Source organism: Triturus cristatus, chromosome 10 (genome assembly GCF_964204655.1).
Source record: "Triturus cristatus chromosome 10, aTriCri1.1, whole genome shotgun sequence".
Taxonomy (NCBI): domain Eukaryota; kingdom Metazoa; phylum Chordata; class Amphibia; order Caudata; family Salamandridae; genus Triturus; species Triturus cristatus.
The window spans coordinates 506,655,838-506,675,723 of record NC_140593.1 but is presented as its reverse complement, the minus strand read 5'-3'; the positions used below and the strand labels follow the sequence as shown (position 1 = coordinate 506,675,723).

General features: G+C 45.6%; 1 protein-coding gene across 2 annotated transcripts in view; it reads left to right on the top strand.

Moving 5' to 3' along the window:
- The window catches only part of UBE3C (ubiquitin protein ligase E3C), a 992,333-nt gene that overhangs the window by 860,075 nt on the left and 112,372 nt on the right, over positions 1-19,886 (top strand). For both annotated transcript variants that reach the window (XM_085631966.1, XM_085631967.1), the window contains exon 20: positions 2,463-2,675. In XM_085631966.1, the coding sequence (XP_085488092.1) occupies positions 2,463-2,675 (213 nt within the window). The remainder of the gene's footprint in view (positions 1-2,462; positions 2,676-19,886) is intronic.

The following is a 19,886-nucleotide window of genomic DNA, read 5'->3' as shown; positions in this document are numbered from 1 at the left end:
GCGTCCTCTCCCCCTGCTGTCGGCTCCCGTGTTCGGCTGCTGCTCTGGTCTCCTCCCCCATGTCCTCTCAGGTTGGCCCAGCGTGGGGCTCCCGGGGGCCTTTTGTGCGCGGTAATTGGTTAAAGATATATGGCAGCTTCGATTACTGTAATTACCGTCAGAGGCCCCTTATGTTGTTCGTTCCTTGGAGGATTCAACTCCTGGTTTCCTGATCTTCGGCCCCGTTCAAAGGGCATTGAGGCGTAAAGAACAAGGGCACTGAGTCGTTAGAAGAGCTTGTAAACCGCAATGGCTTTGTGACGCCAAACGGTTATACACACAGTCAGGGCATTGTGACTTCACAGGAGCATGAGAACCAACAGAACAAGCTTTGTGACAAGTGGTTATGTAAATAATCAGGGCACTGTGACATCAGAGGAGCGTGTAAACAATAAGGATGCCAACCGGCTATTAAACAACCAGGGCAGTGTGACGTCACAGGAGCGTGAAAACCAACAGAGCAGGCTTTGCGAGGACAAGTAGTTATGTAAACAACCAGGGCATTGTGACGTCAGAGAAGCGTGTAAACCACAGGGCATTGTGACGCCAAAGAGGTATGTAAACAGCCAGGGCAGTGTGACATCAGACGAGCGTGTAAACCACCAGGGCACTGTGATGCCTGCGGGTTATTAAATAACCAGGGCATTGTGAGGTCAGAGGAGCGTGTAAATCACCAGAGCATATGTCAGCGATGGGATTTACGGCGTCTTCGCTCTGATATCAGAAATGTACTGATATGGGTGTAATTCAGTTGTAAAAATATCACAAAACATGAGCGTGTCTGACACAAGAGAGCGAAAACGCGTCCCCGCACAAGAAAGGATGCGGGCGGATGACCCGAGGCATGGTGAGAGGGTGGGGGCGGGGTTAAGGCATATAATAAGTACTCCCCGTGGTTCTGAATTTGAACATCTACCCTTCTTCCGTCAATGCCTTAAATCCGAGTTGAAGCCCTCGATTTAAAGATGACATTTAGAGGGCGACAGCTCGACAGAATGGGCATTCCCCCACACCAGCCCCCCGTGTTTTCGTCTCTTCAGATGAGCTTGGCTGTTCACTCCTCGCTTCGAGAGAGCTTTTGTCGACAAGCTCTCATGTGATTTGTCAGCCAGATGTGTTTCCCCCTCACCGCAGGGACGGCGACGGAAAATGTTAATGCAATTTGCATTGTTTTATCAGTCGCTTTGATTCCTGCAACAAACGGAGGCGATAGGCCCCTGCGACGGATTGATGGATGATCTAAGAGAAGCCGTGTTGTGTGATCCGCCTGTCACGAGCCATTTCTCTCCCTCGTTAAAAACGCGCTTATTGACAGAGCATCCGCTGCCTGCGGTGGCTCCGACAGGGCCCGCAGCCGGATATATACCGCATCGCCCCCAATAACGCCACCTTGTTACTTAAAGGGGCAATTCTCGTTCCCCGGATCTGCAATTCCAACAAGCACTACCGACAGGCATTCTAGAATGTTTCTTCGATGACGTTGGCTTGGGTGCAAGACCTACTGTGGCCGTGACGTCATTCATCGAATGGCCCCTATACTATAGATTGTGCACTAGCAGGCCGCGTATTGACGACTACTCGAGTGAACGGACCTCGTTTTTGTTTCTTTTTTGCAGTTTTGTACAGAGCAACTTCAACTCAAAGGTATTGGAGTCATTTACAAGAGCACCAGTTGTACTATTACATAAGGACACATTCATTTTTAGGTTTCGGCTCGAAGGCTGCGTGTGGCTCTATGGGTGGCTCTATTTGTGTGTGGGTTGCTCTATGTGAGTGGCTGTGTGTGGGTGGCTCTGTGTGTGTGTGTGGGTGGCTTTGGGTGTGTGGCTCTGTGTGTGGGTGCAAATGCAATAGGTCTCGCATTTGAGAGTGATTAAGCTATTGACACTGTAAATAACAATGCCGTTTCTTTAAAGGTTTTAAAAACAAAAACATGAACAAAAATAATATCATGAACAATGCCAATAGCTTTAACAATGCCGAGACCATTGCATTGTAAATGCTGGTTAAGTTCTCTACTGCCCTGTGGCAGCCATTTACGTCATTTCCTCTTTTAAGCCAAGCAACACGTTTTCTCCCGCTGGCATGTCTACAGAAACTGCAACACAGTGTAAAATACGTTTTTTGCTGCCTTTTAAATTCAAAATATATATCGCGGAGACGGTAAACAGAAATCGCTCATTTCATTAACAGCTAAAGCTTTTCTAAAAAATGATTTACCTCAGGAATGAAGCAATATAAAACATGTTTTCAACTGAATTGTGGAAAGCATTTACTTTGTTTTTAATCAAAATTATTTATTGTTTGTATGCGCACAGTACAAGTTGCAAAAAAATCTTTCAGCGATGTTGATTTACAGAGATAATCAATGCTAAACTCGTCACAGTTTGTGGGTTCACCGTTCTCATGTTTTCCCCTTGCAGGCTCTTTATGAAAACATGCTGGTGGAGCTGCCTTTCGCCAGTTTCTTCCTCTCCAAGCTGCTGGGCACGAGCGCCGATGTCGACATCCATCACCTGGCCTCCTTAGATCCAGAAATGTATAAGAACTTGCTTTTCCTCAAAAGCTACGAGGGGGACGTCGAGGAGCTTGGGCTGAACTTCACAGTGGTCAACAATGACCTTGGGGAGGCGCAAGTAAGTGGGCACCTCTCGCTTCTGCCCGGCATCGCGCGTTAATTATTACTTCCTGGCCGCCCTCAGGGCGGCGAGCGGGAGATAAGGCACGTGCATGTGATAGTTGTGAAATGTTGGCCTCAAGGCTAAGCTCTATTGACTTTCACCAAGTAATATTTAGTGTAAATACCAATTACTTGTGTAGTTATCAGTAACGAGCGTGGCATTTATCACTTGTTAATCTGTGTTACGTGTGTATTGCCCCGTAACTCCCCCGTCTAGTCAGGCAACGTATTATGATTCATTTCCCAGTAAACCACCGGTCCGAGTACGGTGCTAATTCTCTAGGTAGGTGCACATATTGTTTTCCCTGGGTTTTAGGAAATAATTAATTTCACATATCTGCTTTGCACTTTCCCTAGAAACTAGTCTGCGGTATCCCCTACGAGATCACCGATTTAATACTGACCGGTTCTTGCAGCCATATGTAGGGGAGCAGTTCAGAAATCCCCAAAGAAGCTTACTTTCTAAGCACATTACATTCCCTGTAACGTGGCAAATTCTGAAGAGCACACACAATTTAAAAGACCCTATAATATAAAGTGCTATTACCTTCTAAATGTAATACTAAAGTTATTAAAGTGGAATAGTCTATGAATGATTCAAATCATGTTTCTAAAGCATGACCGAGACTTCTCAAAGTGCTTACTTAATAAACGGCTGAAGACCAGGAAAGTTAATTTAAAGGGAGGGAGGTGAAGAGAGAAATCTTTGAGTCCATGAAGATAGCACGGTAATTGGAAATTACTTAATGTTGAGCGTGCAGAGAATTCCAAAATTTGTCAGTCAGGAATTATGAGGATCTACCCCAATTCTGGAACTGCATATCCTGTGAATATCGAGCCGATTAGATGAAGGAGACCTGAGAGTTCAGATGTGTGCATAGCGCCTGAATTGCAATCAGAGAAAGTAAGGACATGCCTCATGACGAACCTTGTGCACATGCATAAGCATTTAAAAATGCTAAAAGCTTGTGTGAGGCAGATCGAAGAGCAAATATATGGTCTCTTCCTGGAGGCTCTGAAACATGGCACGTAGACCTGTTATGAATGCTTTGAAGTTATTATCATGCATTGTGGAAGATCCACAGAAATAGCATTCCACAATCTAACCGGAAGGGATATTAAGGATTCAGTTTTTGACTCGTGACATAACAGAGGAGTTTATTGTAGGATCCTCTCAAGAGTCCCAAGGACTAGAAAACAGGAGGATGCAAGATTAGCTATCGCTAAGCACCAGGTAGTGGGCATTGACAACCGGAATGGGAGGAGTTCTCATGATGGAAGGCCACCAGGTATCTGACCGTGGTGAGTTGAACACCACAAACAAAATAATTCGTTTTCTCTGTATTCTTTTTTAGATGTTTTTCTTTAATACAAATGATTCTGTCAGGGAGTCAAGAAGTTTACAGTCCTATGACACTGAGTGGTGACTTAGGCCAAGGGTAAGCTGTTTGTCATCCACTTAACAGAAGAATTGGAACTTGGGGGCTTGAATCAGACTGACCAGTAGGACCCTGTAAAAACTAAACTGCATATGCCAAAGTGAGTAGCATCTTGGAAGATGTAACAAAAAGGAGGGAACATAGCTGCTTGAGCTCCATCTGCCACGAAGACAGGCACTCAGCTTAGGGCAGTCCCTCTCAATCCAAACGCTGCTAGCCTTGCCTGTAAGACTGGATGGGAGACAGGTTCACATGTGATTTCATGGTGCTTAACAGTACCAATGCCTCAGGCAGATGTAATCCTCTTCTTTCGTGCCCTCTGTAAAGGGAGTCAAAGCAGATGGGCACTAGCACTAAAGATCCTTGTTCCCAGGGTCTGTGACTCTACCCTTGGCCATTGCGGGGAGCATTATGGCCTTTTCACAGTTTTGTCTTTGTGACTTGGTTTAAAAACAAACCTGCATTACCTCTATATGAATTTACTCCCCTTAGATTTGATTGCTTTAATGCTTAATATGACATTACGTTCTCCAAAAGGAGCTCTGTGGACAAGATAAGTTATTGGACATTGTGAGAGGTTCAGAGTTTCATATTTGTTTTTAAAGACGTGCATCCTGAGCCTTTTTGCTTTTAAATATTCTCTTTTGTAGTGGAGAAAGAGTTACGATATACTAGGTAAATGTAAGCAATAAAGACATACCTTGCATTCTCACATCCTCAGAACACGTGCAAGTTTTATTGCACAGTGTGTTACTCTCTGAATATATAGGTCTTTTTTCTTCCCAACCAAGTGGGTCAAAGTAGTCGGGCGGTCGTGTACTCGGAGATGGGTTGAACTTTTGTTTTAGTAGACGGAGTCAGCAGCATTAAATGTTAATAACATGTTGTGTGTGTTTCTGAAATTGTAGTCAAAACTTCAAAAGAGCAATTCGATAAAAGGGAAAAGAGAGAACCAGGGAAACATAAAGCAAGAAAAAAAGAACAGTGTAAGATGGGAAAAATCAGGTGTGAGGTCCTCCACTCTTAATAAAAGGAAAATAAACCAAGCAATCAGGTTGAAATTACCTGAGAAAATGTGAAGGGAGCATTGAAAAATTTAAATATAAGACATTGAAAAGGAGTATCCGGTATTTTTCCTCAACCCCATGGGAATTAATAAAACAAGCATTGAAAATGCAATAGGTCTCGCCCTCGTTTAAGTTAAAGCAATTCTGTTTGTAATTAGGTGGCTTTTTAGCTTTGCTTTTATTAGTGTTTTTCAAACTGTCATGTACATAACATGCATATGTATGCATGCATTTATATTTGTATTTATATACATATGCAGATGTGTGTGTATATATATATATATATATGTGTTTATATATAACTATACACATACATATATAAATGCATATGCATTATATATGTGCATATGTGTGCGCGTAGAGAGGTAGGGAGAGGTAGGGAGTGAGTAGTAGAGAGTAGAGAGTGAGTCGTAGAGAGTGAGTAGTAGAGAGTAGTAAAGAGAGAGTAGTAGAGAGTAGTTGAGAGTGAGTAGTGTAGAGTGAGTAGTAGCGAATAGTAGAGAGTAGTAGAGAGAGAGTAGTAGAGAGTAGAGAGAGGGAGTGGTATAGAGTAGTAGGGAGTGAGTAGTAGAGAGTACTAGAGAGGGAGGAGTAGACAGTAGTAGAGAGGGGGAGTAGAGAGTAGTAGAGAGGGAGGAGTAGAGAGGGAGTAGTAGAGAGTCAGTAGTAGAGAGCAGTAGAGAGTGAGTAGTAGAGAGGGAGTAGTAGAGAGTCAGTAGTAGAGAGCAGTAGAGAGTGAGTAGTAGGGAGTGAGTAGTAAAGAGTAGTAGAGAGTGAGGAGTAGAGAGTGAGGAGTAGAGTGAGTAGTAGTAGAGAGTCAGTAGTAGAGAGTAGTAGAGCGAGTAGTAGAGCGAGTAGTAGAGCGAGTAGTAGAGAGAGAGTAGTAGAGTGAGTAGTAGAGTAGTAGAGAGGGAGTAGTAGCGAGAGTAGTAGAGAGTGAGTGGTAGAGAGTAGTAGAGAGGGAGTTGTAGAGAGTAGAAGAGAGAGAGAGTAGAGAGTAGTAGAGAGAGAGTAGAGAGCAGTAGAGAGTGAGTAGTAGAGTGATTAGTAGAGAGTAGTGTAGTAGAGAGAGTAATAGAGAGTGAGTAGTAGAGATTGAGTAGTAGAGAGGGAGTAGAGAGTGAGTAGTAGATAGTAGAGAGTGAGTAGTAGAGAATAGGTTGTAGAGAGTGAGTAGTAGATAGTAGTAGAACATGAGTAGTAGAGAGTGAGTAGTAGAGAATAGGTAGTAGAGAGTGCGTAGTAGAGAGTCAGTAGTAGAGAGAGTAGTAGAGAGTGAGTAGTAGAGAGTGAGTAGTAGAGAGTGAGTAGTAGTAGAGAGTGAGTAGTAGTAGAGAGTGAGTAGTAGAGAGTGATTTGTAAACGATTGGGGGCCTAGAGACTTCTACATGTCACAAACATTCATGGTTCTGTGGCTGCTTGGGCCCCAGGAGGGTCTGCAGATGGCCTGTGTTCAATTCTAGCTGCCAACAGTCAACCTGGACCAGCTCTGTGTTATGTGTGTAGAAACAGGATCATGAACGAGGCTCCCGCGCGCTCTCGCTCTGAGCCCCAAAGCCGAAATTCTTTTTCGCGACACTCTACATTTTAGCCAGGCACGTGCACACTCGGTCCTGAAAGTATCCTTGCAAAATCAGTAATGTCCCCCCAGATGACCAGCGTGCACAGCACAATGAAGGAGAAAACAAGTCCTAAGGGGTCTGTTTTCACAATCGAGCCAGGGCTCACGTTTCACTGAAAATAAACTTTCATTTCACAAAAAGAACCAGTGTAAAGTTGGTAGAGCGCATGATTCACTCGAGATGGCACACGGTCCCATCTTCAAATACAACAGTGCTTGTTACAGGAAGTTCAGCCACACAGAGGATCCGGTTTCGTTGATAGCCCAAGGCGGCCTCTTCCCCACCAGCTACCTCCCCTCTGCACAGGAAATGTTTATGTCTGAAAGATCAGGAGTGCAGATCCCCTGCCCAGGGTGCGATACCACTCAGTGCACACAAAACACTCAACTCAGTTGCCTAACTGTATCACTTGACATTGGGGACCGGGCGTATTTATGTAGCCGAATTAAGGAGCTAGATTAAAGAAGCTATGTCAGCTCTAGATCACAGAAACGTATTTCGGAAAAGCTGTCAACAGAAAAATACACAGTGAAAACGGAAACCAGAGAGGACCAAAACACAATGGAACCAGGCTAAAAGACATAGAAACCTCAAAATTAAGCCTCAGTACCCAATGGCGCCATCAGCAGGGCACGGGGAAAGACTAGCACGTTTGTGTATCGCCTAGAAGTCTTTCCCCTCGCATTTAAATGCCCCTTCACTGTATGTCCATGTGCAACATCTAATGAGGTACCTGGGGGAGCAGTGACATCGGGGCCCCTTCAGCCATTACAGTGTTTTTTTTACCCCACACAACTCTGCTTTGCAAGCACACACAATGTAAAGGAAAGTTACACAATTAAGATAACAGCTGACCCAAAAGAAACAGACTTGCAAAAGTTGTTTATACTGTCTGCACTGGTTGAAAATGTCGCTGCAGAAACGGGCGGCTTGTTCAAACGATCTTGCCGATGTCATTCAGTTTTAAAAAATGTTTAATTTACCCCTATGCTTAATAAGCATTTCCTTCCGTAGCCCCTGGTTATTTATATTTAGTGACCGCACTGAGTATTTGGGTTTGGAATATCTTATTAGCAAGCTCTGCTGCTTAGCTTTAAAATTCTAAAATAAATATATTTAACTTGACCCCGTGCCCTTTTTTCTCAGCCCCCTTATGAAGCAATCGGCGCATTGCTAACCCTGCTTTGTGTGTAGTGTGTTTTGTTCATTGCTGCTCTGAGTGAACTACAGTGGAGGCGCTGTTTGCTTTTCTTTTCCCTTGATGGTTAATTCAATAAACCACATTTGCAGCTTCTCTTAAATGTGTGTTTGCATGTAGGGTGGCTACTGCTGGGAGTTTAAATTGAAGAGAAACCTGCATGTCACTGATCAAGCAGAAATGAATGGACCTTCGAAGATGTTTTTCTTTGTAGTTCTAAAAATACCCCATGGATGATAAGGCCGTATAGTCAATGAGTCTCAATAAAAATGCATCTGTTTCACCACGCTTTTGAAACGTCTGTTGCTAAGGTACTGGAAAGGCGGGCAGGGATTTTAAGCATCGTGGTCGTGCAGGCTTGGGTTGAGAGGAGCTGCAACCCAACACTTGCCAAACTGCAAATGCAAACACAGAAAGCAAGGGGGCTGGCTGCCTCCTCGATAATTCCAGTGAGTTGCAGGGAAGGGAACCTGGCAACTCCCCCTCCAGCTGCGCCGACCTGGCGGGCAGAGTGAGTACACAGCAGCAGCTCGTCCCCTGGAAGCAGTGCGCAGTCACCAACATCACCACCGTATTTTTATAGTGAAACACACCCCACTTGTGGGCGCGGAGATTGGTACACCTAACAGGAAAAGGTACAGAGGCGGTTACACTGTTTAAGAGAGTATTGTCAGGGATAGGTCCACCCACGAACCGTCTTGTACACTAGTGGCAGTACTAAGAACTAGAAAAAAACAAGGAAAGAACGCTCGCAAAAAAAGCGCTCGCCAGTCAGCCACTCTTTACTTTTGCATCGCGCTTTCACTTTAAAGTGCAATGCAAAAATAAACATGCAGCCTGCTTTTCTTCTGTCGTAAGCAATTTCTTGTCTTTATGGGGCCATGTGTTTAAACACATGGCCCCATAAAGATAAGAAAGATTTCACGGCAGAAGGAAACCAGACGAGCCCGTCCAAGTGGGCCGTCTTTAAAAGCCAAAAGTAAACGTCACAAGGAGCTCTTTTCCAGTGGCTGGCCACCGTTTAGCATAAACGGTGACGCCGGCCAATGGAAAAGAGGGGCGGGGCTTAAAGCCCTTTACTGAAACTACCCTAAACACATTAAATCTCGCCAGCGAGACTGCACATGTGCGCAGCCCACGCAGCCGAGACCTAAACAAGTGGAGAGGGTTGAAAGAAGCAAGGCATTGCAGAACAGAAAGTAGAGGTGATATAAAAAAGTTGAAGCAAATAGAAGTGAAAAAGCTGGCAAACATCTGAGAAGTAATAATGAGTAGATTTGCTGATACTTTGGGGCACAGAATTATCTGATTATAGGTGAAAATGGAAATGCAAAAAAATCGTATTCCTAAGAAGACTTCGGGCAGCATTTCCAGCAATGCCGAAAGAATGTTGCTATCTCCTGAAGGACAATTAGCCTGAAACATGTGTCTGGATATACACAGCACTTGCTGCACCAACAGGATGAAAAACTGTAGACTGTCACTGAAGTAAGGGTTTTAATGCACTGCATTTACCATGATGCATTGGGGCAAACCAAATGTTCCCACCCCCTTTTTGCTTGAAAAGGCTCCCTTGCGCTAGAAAGCTGATGTGCCTGCGTCCTGTGAGTGATACAGAAACCTAAGACGACTTTGGGCAGCATTTCTAGCACTGCCAAAATAATGTTTTGCTATCTACTGAAGGAGGACAACTATCTTGGGTGCAGGTGCATCAAGACAAGCTCAGTAGCTCAAGGGAGCTTTTTCAAACAGGAGGAGGGTAGGAGCACACTGACTCACATCTCAGCACTCAGTTCGCCCCAATACATCATGCTAAATGCAGTGCATGATATCACATGTGTACTAGAAACACATGTCTAGGGTTACACAGCACGGGCTTCATCAACAAGGATGAAAAATTAAAGACTTCCACTGAAGTAAGTGTTATCATTACCTGTGCTTACCATGATGCATTGGGGCAAATTGTGTGCTTAGATGTGAGGCAGTGTGCTCCCACCCTACTTCTATTTGAAATGGCTCTTTGAGCTTCTGAGCTGATGAGCTTGTGTTGATGAATCTGCACCCAGTGAGTGGTAGAGAGACCCGAGAAGACTTTGAGCAGCATTTACAGAACCCCTAAAATAACTTGTTGCTCTATACTGTTGAAGGAATGAATCCATAAACATATCTAGAGTTGAGCACAGGCTGCACCAACATGGGTGAAAAATAAAGATTACCACTGAAGTAAGTGTGATCATGCACTGCATTTACCATGATGCATTGGGGCAAAGTGTGTGCTAGAATGTGAGGCAGTGTGCTCCCACCCTCCTTTAGCTTAATTGATTTGCCCAGAATCACATGGTGTAGAGCCGACGTCGGGACTCAAACCTGGTTTTCCAGTTCCAAAATCAGCAGCTCTGGCCACATCCTCTTCCCAGGAGGCAATATTTGTGACTCTCACTAGTGACAGTTTTCCAGAGCCATTTTCTAAAGACATTTTAAGAAGCCATAGAATGTCCTTTAGTCTTGCACTCCTATGGTGTTCAGTCTACTTGCAGACAAGAAGATCACAGCTGATTAAGTACCTTTTTCAAATATCCAGAGGCATGTGTTTGGTGTTACCATCTCAAATAGAATGGAAATCTCTTAAGTTCCAGGGTAGCCTTTTTAAATGTCTCCTCTGTTGAAGCTGATCAGAGATGCCATCTCACAATTTACACTTGAAATATTCCCTATGCCATTGTCCCAAAGCACTCTGACCCCTGAAGTTGTGAACTTTGCCATCCCCGAGATATCCTTGGAAATGCCCTTTGTTTAATCTGCCCCCAGCCTGAGATTAGTGTAATCTGAATCCCACTTCCAAGTACAAGATTTGTGCCAACGTAAATGTATCTGAACCTTTGTGCCACCTAGGTACTTTCCAAATCTCTATGAGTAAAGGAAAAGGGTTCCATTATACGTTAATGGATCCATCAAATCTTCCTTCACCAGGTTGGTGGCCTAAGCAAGGAAGTCGAATCAGTCGCAGCTTCCTTAGAGATGCCTCCCATGAATGTTAATTTGGGAGTATACTTCTGTCCCTTTCTGAGGGGTTACTTGTTCATTGCTCGTAGGGATTTTCTGACTCTTCCAGGGATTCCAGTATACTGTCTTAGATTAGTCATATTCATCAGGACCCAGTTCAATGCACCAACATTAGATTAAACAGCTGATTGGAACGCAGTCTTGACACAAGCCTACTGTGCAGTTTTAGGAAGGCAGTGTTTTCAGGTTACTATCAGTTCCTTAAGATGTGTTTAGTGGTACAGTGGCATTCCAAACAATCTTTCATTTATGAAAAACACACTGAAAGATAGCAGTAAGAAACAGGGACATCTAAATTAAAATGTTTATTTTAAGATCCTTAGTCTAGTTCATAAAACATGAATGGTAACCACACAGAATATGAAAATAAAAGGAGTTGCAAATGTAATGAGGAGCAAGAAAAAGGTAAACGATTCTTCGATTTTAGCGAGTTTCTGACATCCCAACACCCAGAAGCTCTTTGTGCACGCTATGCTAAGTCTTAGCTAAAGCATTAGACAATAGTCCTGCCTGTTCTCTCATGAAGTACATCTTCTGCACGGCATCTGAAATCAGTTTTCTGACTAAGAGTTGCTGGCTCGTCAATCTAGTGTGAGAACAATAAGAAGCATAGCAGCCTTCACTGTAAGGGACTATATTGTAATTGCTGCATCCATTTAACAAAAACTAAAAACATGTCAGCCTGCAGAGTGGTTCTAACGAGTTGGCTGTTGCAGATTGCTATGGCTGGTTTGGGTCTCTGATAGGTGTAACTTATTAAAGAAGTTAACTTCATTTTATTGAGTCTCTGCTACTTTCTCCTTTGAGGTGAACCAAACAGTGGCCTTGATGATATGAGTATTTTGTGTGTGTGTTCTAAGAAACTTTACACTTTCCTTTGGAGATAAAGAAAATCTAACAGCAAGCAAGGAATGGAAACAGACTGACTAAATGAGAACTGTCAAGATGTTCACAACATACCCTAGTGAGGCCTGAGTGGCCAATAGAGGAAGCAGCTCCTGAAGGTTGTGATCAATCGGAGGAATCTGGTGTTCAGTCCTCATTGACTACTGCGTTCTGTCTTAATTAGACCCTTGCAAATGTATTTTATATTCGAGCAAGACCTCTGACCTCCTGGTCAGAGACCTGTTCTCTTCCCCCAGCAGCTGCGCTGTTTTACCACTGCCGCTGACCCTGTTTCACCTCTGCTGGTAGGTGTTTGAGTCGTCGCTGTCTGTCTCTGTGTTTGTGCCCGTCGTGTTCTGTCCTTTTCAGTGTTTTGTTTTTGTGCCTCTGGTGTCTTGTTATTGTGCCTTTTTTTCCCTCCTTGTACCTCGTTGCCGGTTTTTATGTCTTTCCTGTTTGTTTCCTCCGTACCCATTCTTCCCGCCACTGCTGCCCCCACGGCCCCTCCCCCTGCCAGTTCCCTCTCCCGCCTCCCAGCTGCGCTGACCTCTCCCCATCCCTATTTAATGGCGGCTGCTGCTCTGGTGTCCGAACAAGACCTCTGACTTCCTGGTCAGAGACCTGCTCTCTCCACCAGCAGCTCCGCTGTTGTGCCACTGCCGCTGACCCCGTTTCATCTCTGCTGGTAGGTGTTCGAGGCGTCGCTGTCTGTCTCTGTATTTGTGCCCATTTTGTTCTGTCCTTATCAGTGTTTTGTTGTTGTGCCTCTGGTGTCTTGTTATTGTGCCTTTTTTTCCTCCTTGTGCCTGTTTTTCGGTCTTTCCTGTTTGTTTCCTCTGTACCCGTTCTTCCCACTACTGCTGCTGCCCCCACGGTCCCTCCCCCCTGCCAGTACCTGCTCCCAGCTGCGCTTCCCTCCCCCTTCCCTATTTAATGGTGGCCACTGCCGCGCCAAAGGCAAGTCCGTCTGCACCCGTCCGCGACCCGACTGCACCCAGCGCCAGGGACCCTGGTTCTCCGACCTCCCACTGCTACGACTCGGATACCCTTCTCGCACTCAACCCCGGAAGTTACAACTGCCAGCTGTCTATGCCAAACACCACCCACGGCCAGTTCTCCTGCTGACACTTTCGACAATCCTTCACCATCCTCAGCACCCCCTCGGCTGTCACACCCACGCCGGACGCCAGCACCACCGAAGCCCTGAAGTGTATCCTCCTCAATGTGCGCTCACTGCACAGACATGCTGTAGAGATCTGGGACCTCCTCGACACACTCTCACCAGACGTCGCCTTCTTCATGGAAACCTGGACCAACGCCTCCTCCGCCCCGACATCTCCACTGCCATTCCGAACGGATACAAGATCCAGACGAAGGACCGCCCTGGAGGAAGACTTGTCATCACACACAAGAGCTCCCTCTGACTCTCCACCTCCAGCCCAAGCGATTCCCTCTCCACCTCTGAACACCTTAACTTCCAGATCTAGACTAGCCCTAGAACTGCACTTCGCAGCACCCTCACCTACAGACTCCCCGGGGCCTCGCGCTTCATTCACCACTGCCATTGCGGACCTCATCGCACCCCACACCATTGCCTCCATGGACTACATTCTCATCGGAGACCTGAACTTCCACCTTGACAACCTCAGCGACCCCAACTACGTCCGCCATCCTGGACAACCTCGCCAACATCGGACCTCCCTCCACCCCATCTTCGCAGGAGGAAACATCTGCTTCAGCCACACCACGCAGCCCCTCTGGATGGACCACCACTGCGTACACTTCTCTTTCAACACTGCCACCGATCCCAAACGCACTCCACGCTCACCCCGAAGGAAGTGGAGCAAGGTCACAGAAGAGCACCTCAACTCCACCCTCATCCATGACCTCCCCCCCCCCCTCCCCCCACCTCAACCGACGTCAACTCTGCAGCCAAGGAACTACACCACTGGATCACCAACTGCACAGACAAGCTTGCACCCCTTCGAACCCCCGACAGATAATGCCCCTTGAAGGCCACCTGGTTCACCACCGACCTCCAACAAGCCAGATGCTCTTGCTGACGGCTCAAAAAACGATGGAAGAACAGCAAAACCACTGTAGACCAGACCATCCACAAGAACGCCATGACAGAATACCACCAACTCATAAGATCCACCAAGAGGACCTTCATCCGGACCAAAATTCTCACCAACTCCAGCAACTCAAAGGAACTCTTCAGCATCGTCCAGCAATTCACCAAACCCCCCAGTGAAGCCACGGACATCAAGGATCAGACTCCTGACTTTCCTCTCCGAACCCACAAACATCAACTGCGGAGTACCCCAAGGATCATCGCTCAGTCCCACGCTCTTCAACATCTACATGGCCCCCCTCGCCTCCATCATCAGACAGCACGGAATCCGCATAGTATCCTACGCCGACGACACCGTGCTGATCCTCTCCCTCACCAAGGAACCTGAAACCTCCAGACTCAGCTTCCAGGACGGAATGAGAGCCGTTGCAGCTTGGATGAGCAGCAGCTGTCTGAAGCTCAACTCTGAGAAGACAGAAGTCCTCGTCCTCACCCCCTCAGCTTGGGACCAACACCTGGTGGCCCACCACCCTCGGCAATCCCCCCACCCTCACGGACCACGCCCGGAACCTCGGCATCATACTGGATTCCTCCTTCACAATGACCCGCCAGATCAATGCAGTCACCTCCACCTGCTTCAACACCCTCCGCATCCTCCGCAAGAGTTTCAAGTGGATCTCCCCTCAAGCCAGAAAGACTGTCACCCATGCACTCATAACTAGTAGAATGGAGTACGGAAACGCCCTCTCCGCTGGAATCAACAAATCTCTGCTACGCAAACTCCAGACCATCCAGAACATCGCGGCCAGACTCGTCCTCGGCATCCCACGACATGAGCACATCACCCAACACGTGCGAGAACTCCACTGGCTCACCGTCGAAAAGAGAGTAACCTTCAAGCTACTCACCCACGCCTACAAATCCCTCCACAACACCGGACCCAAATACCTCAACGAGAGAGTGTCCTTACACGTACACAAGAGAAACCTCCGCTCCGACGACCTCGCCCTAGCTGAAACCCTGCGCATCTGCAGAACCAGAGCTGGTGGAAGAGCATTCTTCTACATCATGGCCAGGCCTGGAACAAGCTCCTGGTCAACATCAGATGCTCCCCTACTCTGCACACCTTCAGGAAGAACCTCAAGACTTGTCTTTTCGGCTGACTTGGAACTGCACATCCCCCCCCCCCCCCCCCCCCCCTCCCTTCAGCGCCTTGAGACCCTCACAGGTGAATAGCGTGCTTTAAACCCCCGATTGATTGATCTTGGTTGATAGGCCTGAATCATGCGGCCAGAGATGGGAATATTGCTGAAGCAATTGGCATTATGTAGGTAATTCCTTCCTTGCCAGCAGTTGTAGATTTTCTACAGCAACATAATAAGTCTATTGGTGTTCCAGCTACATATTGGTTTGGCGCTCCAATGAACAGCCCTGCGCCTCCACATGTTCCCTTCTTGAAAAAACCTTAACCTCCGCAGTGGAACTGTATGTGAACATTTGAGGCTGCACTTACAGACATAAGGGCACATGCATGAAGCAAAATATCGGTCACAGAATCGGCCCCTTTGCGACCGTTATTTTGCCATTCGGGATGCATCAACCCAAAAGCAATTTGCAAATTTTGCGCTTACCTATTTTGCAAATGCAGTTAGGGAATCACAAATTGCGATTCCCTAAATGCGATGCATTATGCATTCACAAATTGCGTTTTTGCAATTTGGAATCGCAAATTACCATCAACTTGAAGTTGATGGTAATTTGCAATTCCTTTCAAAAACGCAAAAAAATGCATTTTTCAAAGTACATTGTGGTGCATACTTAGCTTTTTTGGGGTGCAGCGGGGTGGCCTTTTGGCCCCCTTGCACCCTTGACATTGCATGCGTAGTTGGCGGTAACTAATTGGTACTCACATCCCATTCATTCCGATGGGCCTCTAGCCAATTTGCGTATCGCTCTTAGGGAATGTGTAGGAATCGCAATTTTATTAGGGATTCCTACATGCATAAGGAATTGCGATTCCTTAATAGCGTTTCCTTAATATTCGCTATTAGGAATTGCACTTCCTTACTTTGATGCAGCTAGTTTAAATTTCCACTGACTCGGTTGGTCCCACAAGCATCTTTAATGGCCCTGTTATGGTTCTCTTTCCTCTGCTTTGGCCTCAGGAGCCTCTGCCACCACATGCAGTTTCTTAGGCTCAGCTGTTACTGTTCCTGACGGCACCGACACCCACCTCTCACCCATGTGCTGACGGCACCAAGCCCTCATTCTACCTACAGCCCATAGCTGCACAATCATCTGTTTGACAAGAACTTGCCGGGTCATCTGCGTAAGGCATCTTGATAACTTATCTTCCCTTCTGTCCTTCAGGCCTCTGAGCGTTGCTTTCCCTAAAATCAAACTGCCCCCCGTAGAGGGTTTTAGCTCCTGCATTTTGGAGCACGCATTGCTACCACCTTTCACCGTGCTGCGCATTGCCATCATTAAATAGACAAACCCTGACCATCTTCAATAATCTTCTGACCCACAAAGAAAGTATATTGGTACAATAATGTTTTAAGCACGAGCTTCGAGTCCCTGGCTTCTACAGAGAGGCGGACACACATTTTATCCTTGTCTACCTCCCAGAAGCAGGAAGCACGCAACCTTTTCCTCCGTGCCATCCCAGATAGATGAAATCGGCCCCAACGGGAGGAATCATGCGATTTAAAAGACTCTTGCCCTCTGGAGTCCTCAGGAGAGAGTTATGTCACCCAATCACCGACAGTTGAGGCGTAAATGTCACCAGCATTTCGCAATCCCTTGAAAAATGCCTAAAGTTGCATGGCAGTTGGAAATGACAGTTGTGGTTTAAATCATCCAGATTTACACGGGAGGCTCCGGAGAAGGCAAACTGAACAAAATATATTTCAAGGACTGCAGATAAAAAAAACAAACGAAATGTACGACAATGAACTTTCATTAGTTAATAGCCAAACAGCGACTACAGTGTAATTATTATACAAAACGTTTCCTCCTAACAAAAAACAACCCACAATTGAACAATAATATTCTAATTCTCAACGTTTGCAAAAACAAAATGCCTTTATGCCTGTTGATTTGATGGGAAGGTTCTGTTCAATCCTAGTGCTGATGTTTCTAATCAGTGTAATTAGTCTTGTTTTCTCCAACGATGGCCTTTTTAGGCTATATTGCTGAGCCTGGCACGCTTGTCTGTCCTGTGAAGATAGTTAACTTATTACAATAAAAACATAAAAGTATTATTCAGGAAGAATATCCTCAGCTCTGAATTGATCTCCGAAGTCTAAAACCACCCAAGCCGGGTAGGCACCAGGTGGTGCTTCGGAGATACTTTGGTCTTCTGGTGTACCACAGTGTATAGTAGGACAGAATGCCTGTCAGGGTGGACTGGTTGTTCCATTGAGATGGGCCCAGGGCTGATTTGTATAAGGTTGGCCCCTAAGTTGAGCAGCACTGTGAGAAATGTAAAAAAAACGACGAACTGCAGTGTAGCCAAAGTAATTACTATTGGCTGGGATTAATTGAAGCATTCTTTGTTTGAGGAAGTGATGGCACTACCCATACAATAAGCGGGCAGCCTTATTATTATTTCACACACCGTAGATGCTGGGTCTCAGGATAACATTCATGCGTTTACACTGTTTTGCATTAGTTTAATTGTTTTCAGAAGAGGTCCTGATGCTATTTCCTCTTCAGCTTTCGCATTCACGGGTTGCATCACTTTCAGTAGAATGATGTACATGCACCACAAACCAGCGCATCAGAACATGCATGTGCTTTCTTGGTCTCACCCGTGTCACCCCTTCTTGCTACATCTGCTATCCCATACCTTCCAATATGAGAAGCTCCAATGCCACATTTCACTCCCAAACATCTTCGAAGTGGATCATTAAATCGACTCATGGAACCTCAAGTTGGCAACTTAACCACAGGGACACTGGTCACAGCTTCCAGCTTTCTTCCTGTGCATATGGTTATGCAAGTAGTTCTAGCTTTGCAGACATGGATCCAGTTACAATAGGGAAGAAAATACTATGCCTTTTCAGAAGATCAGCTGTGTGGGTCGGTGAACTTTTAATTCCCTCCTTCCATGCTTCTACTAAGCTCCATATACTCCAAGACATCTTATCTGGATTGTAGGTCCTGATTTCTGTTCTTGATTCCAGATTGCCTGGAACCACTCCTCAGCTCCCATGAGCATGAGCTTAGTTTCCAGCTCGACTTTAGACACACTGTCATTTAGTCCTTGACTAGCTCTTTCAACCTCGACTTCCCTCAACTGCTCTGTGCCAGTTCACCATCCATTCTTAGGGTGTCCCCACTGTCAAGTTTAGGCTCCATTTCTGTTTTCTCCAAACATGCTATTTTGTTACTTTCAACCTGTTCCACAGGTGGCAGACTGGATCCAGAAACCTTAAACCCAATGTGGAGTCACTGGTGCCAAGTGGCACTGATTGGCATCAGGAATGGCCTAGCGTCATCTGAAATTTTATAGCAGCTCAAACAAAATAAACTGCATGCCAATGGTGTCAGTTCTATGTTATGCCCAAAACTGCTGCAGCACCAGAGCAGCACAGTTTTCTTGGTTCTTTTTGTATTTGTTTTCTTCGTTTTATGTGAAACTGACTCCTAAATATTCAGGATTTGAACCCTGCGTGTGTATTGTGACGCAGTAAGAGGTCTGCAACATACCCTAACTCAGATTGCCTCAGGTGCCTGGCAGGTCATGTGACACTGAAATACAAAAGATGATGATAGGCTGCTTGCAATAAGTCCAGCCACTAGCAGTTGTTCTGGGTAGCACTCCAACTCATCGTTCTTTTGCTCACCATGCCACCTCAGTTTAGACCCAGCCATATGCAAATCAGTCTTGACCCTGCTTTTCAGAGGAACAGTCTAGCCCGAACTGCCAAATTTTGTCGTCCCTGAACCAGAACACAAGTAACCCAGGACCTGTTTTGCCTTAGTTGTGGGCTCATTAGCCGGGTACAGTTTTGTTCCAGTGACACAGTGAGCACGGGACCCACTGTTAACAGTAAGGCGTCCAGCTCCCTGAAGGCCTTAGATGGCACTGTAAAAGTTAAGTTAGCGAAGTGGTGTATTATTTGTGGCAAGATCACTATTTTCGATAAAGTTATTCTACCTTTCATTCATCACCTTACCGTGTAGCTAAGTCTTACTTTAAACTCCTCTAAAACAGAAGTTTTTATATTTGGTGGTTCAACCCATCTGGACGGTTTATGGTTGACCTTCTTCTCTTGTCCCCCTGCATCACGAATGACTTGGAATTCAGAGTTCATTTTCGATACCAGTCTAAATTTTCAAGAGCATATTTATACGCTATTTAAATGTTTCTGCTTTGGCTCTTGGAAAAAGTACTCCCATATATGCCATGGGATTGTTAGCAGAAAAGTATCCAAGCCACAATCATTTTAAGACTTGGTTGCTGCCACGCAGTCTTCCTCTGTCTCCCTCAGAAACAGGTGAAGAGAATACCGAGCAGTCAAAATACTGTAGCTAGTTTGCTGCTGGTGATTAGAATATGACATTATATTTACCCTACACACTTCATTGGCTGCCAGCGAGAGAAAAATGTATATTTAAAGCTCTTTGTATCTGTTTTCAACCTTTGTCCAATGAAGGTCCTTTTTATGTTAGACACATGTTTCAGAAATATGTTCCTACTCAACCCTTTAGTATCTTACTGTTTCCCCATGGAATAAACTCCTTTTTGCATTGCGCTCCATGACATGTTATTTGTCTTTTAGGAAGCATTTAAAAGCACATCTTTTTGAAGA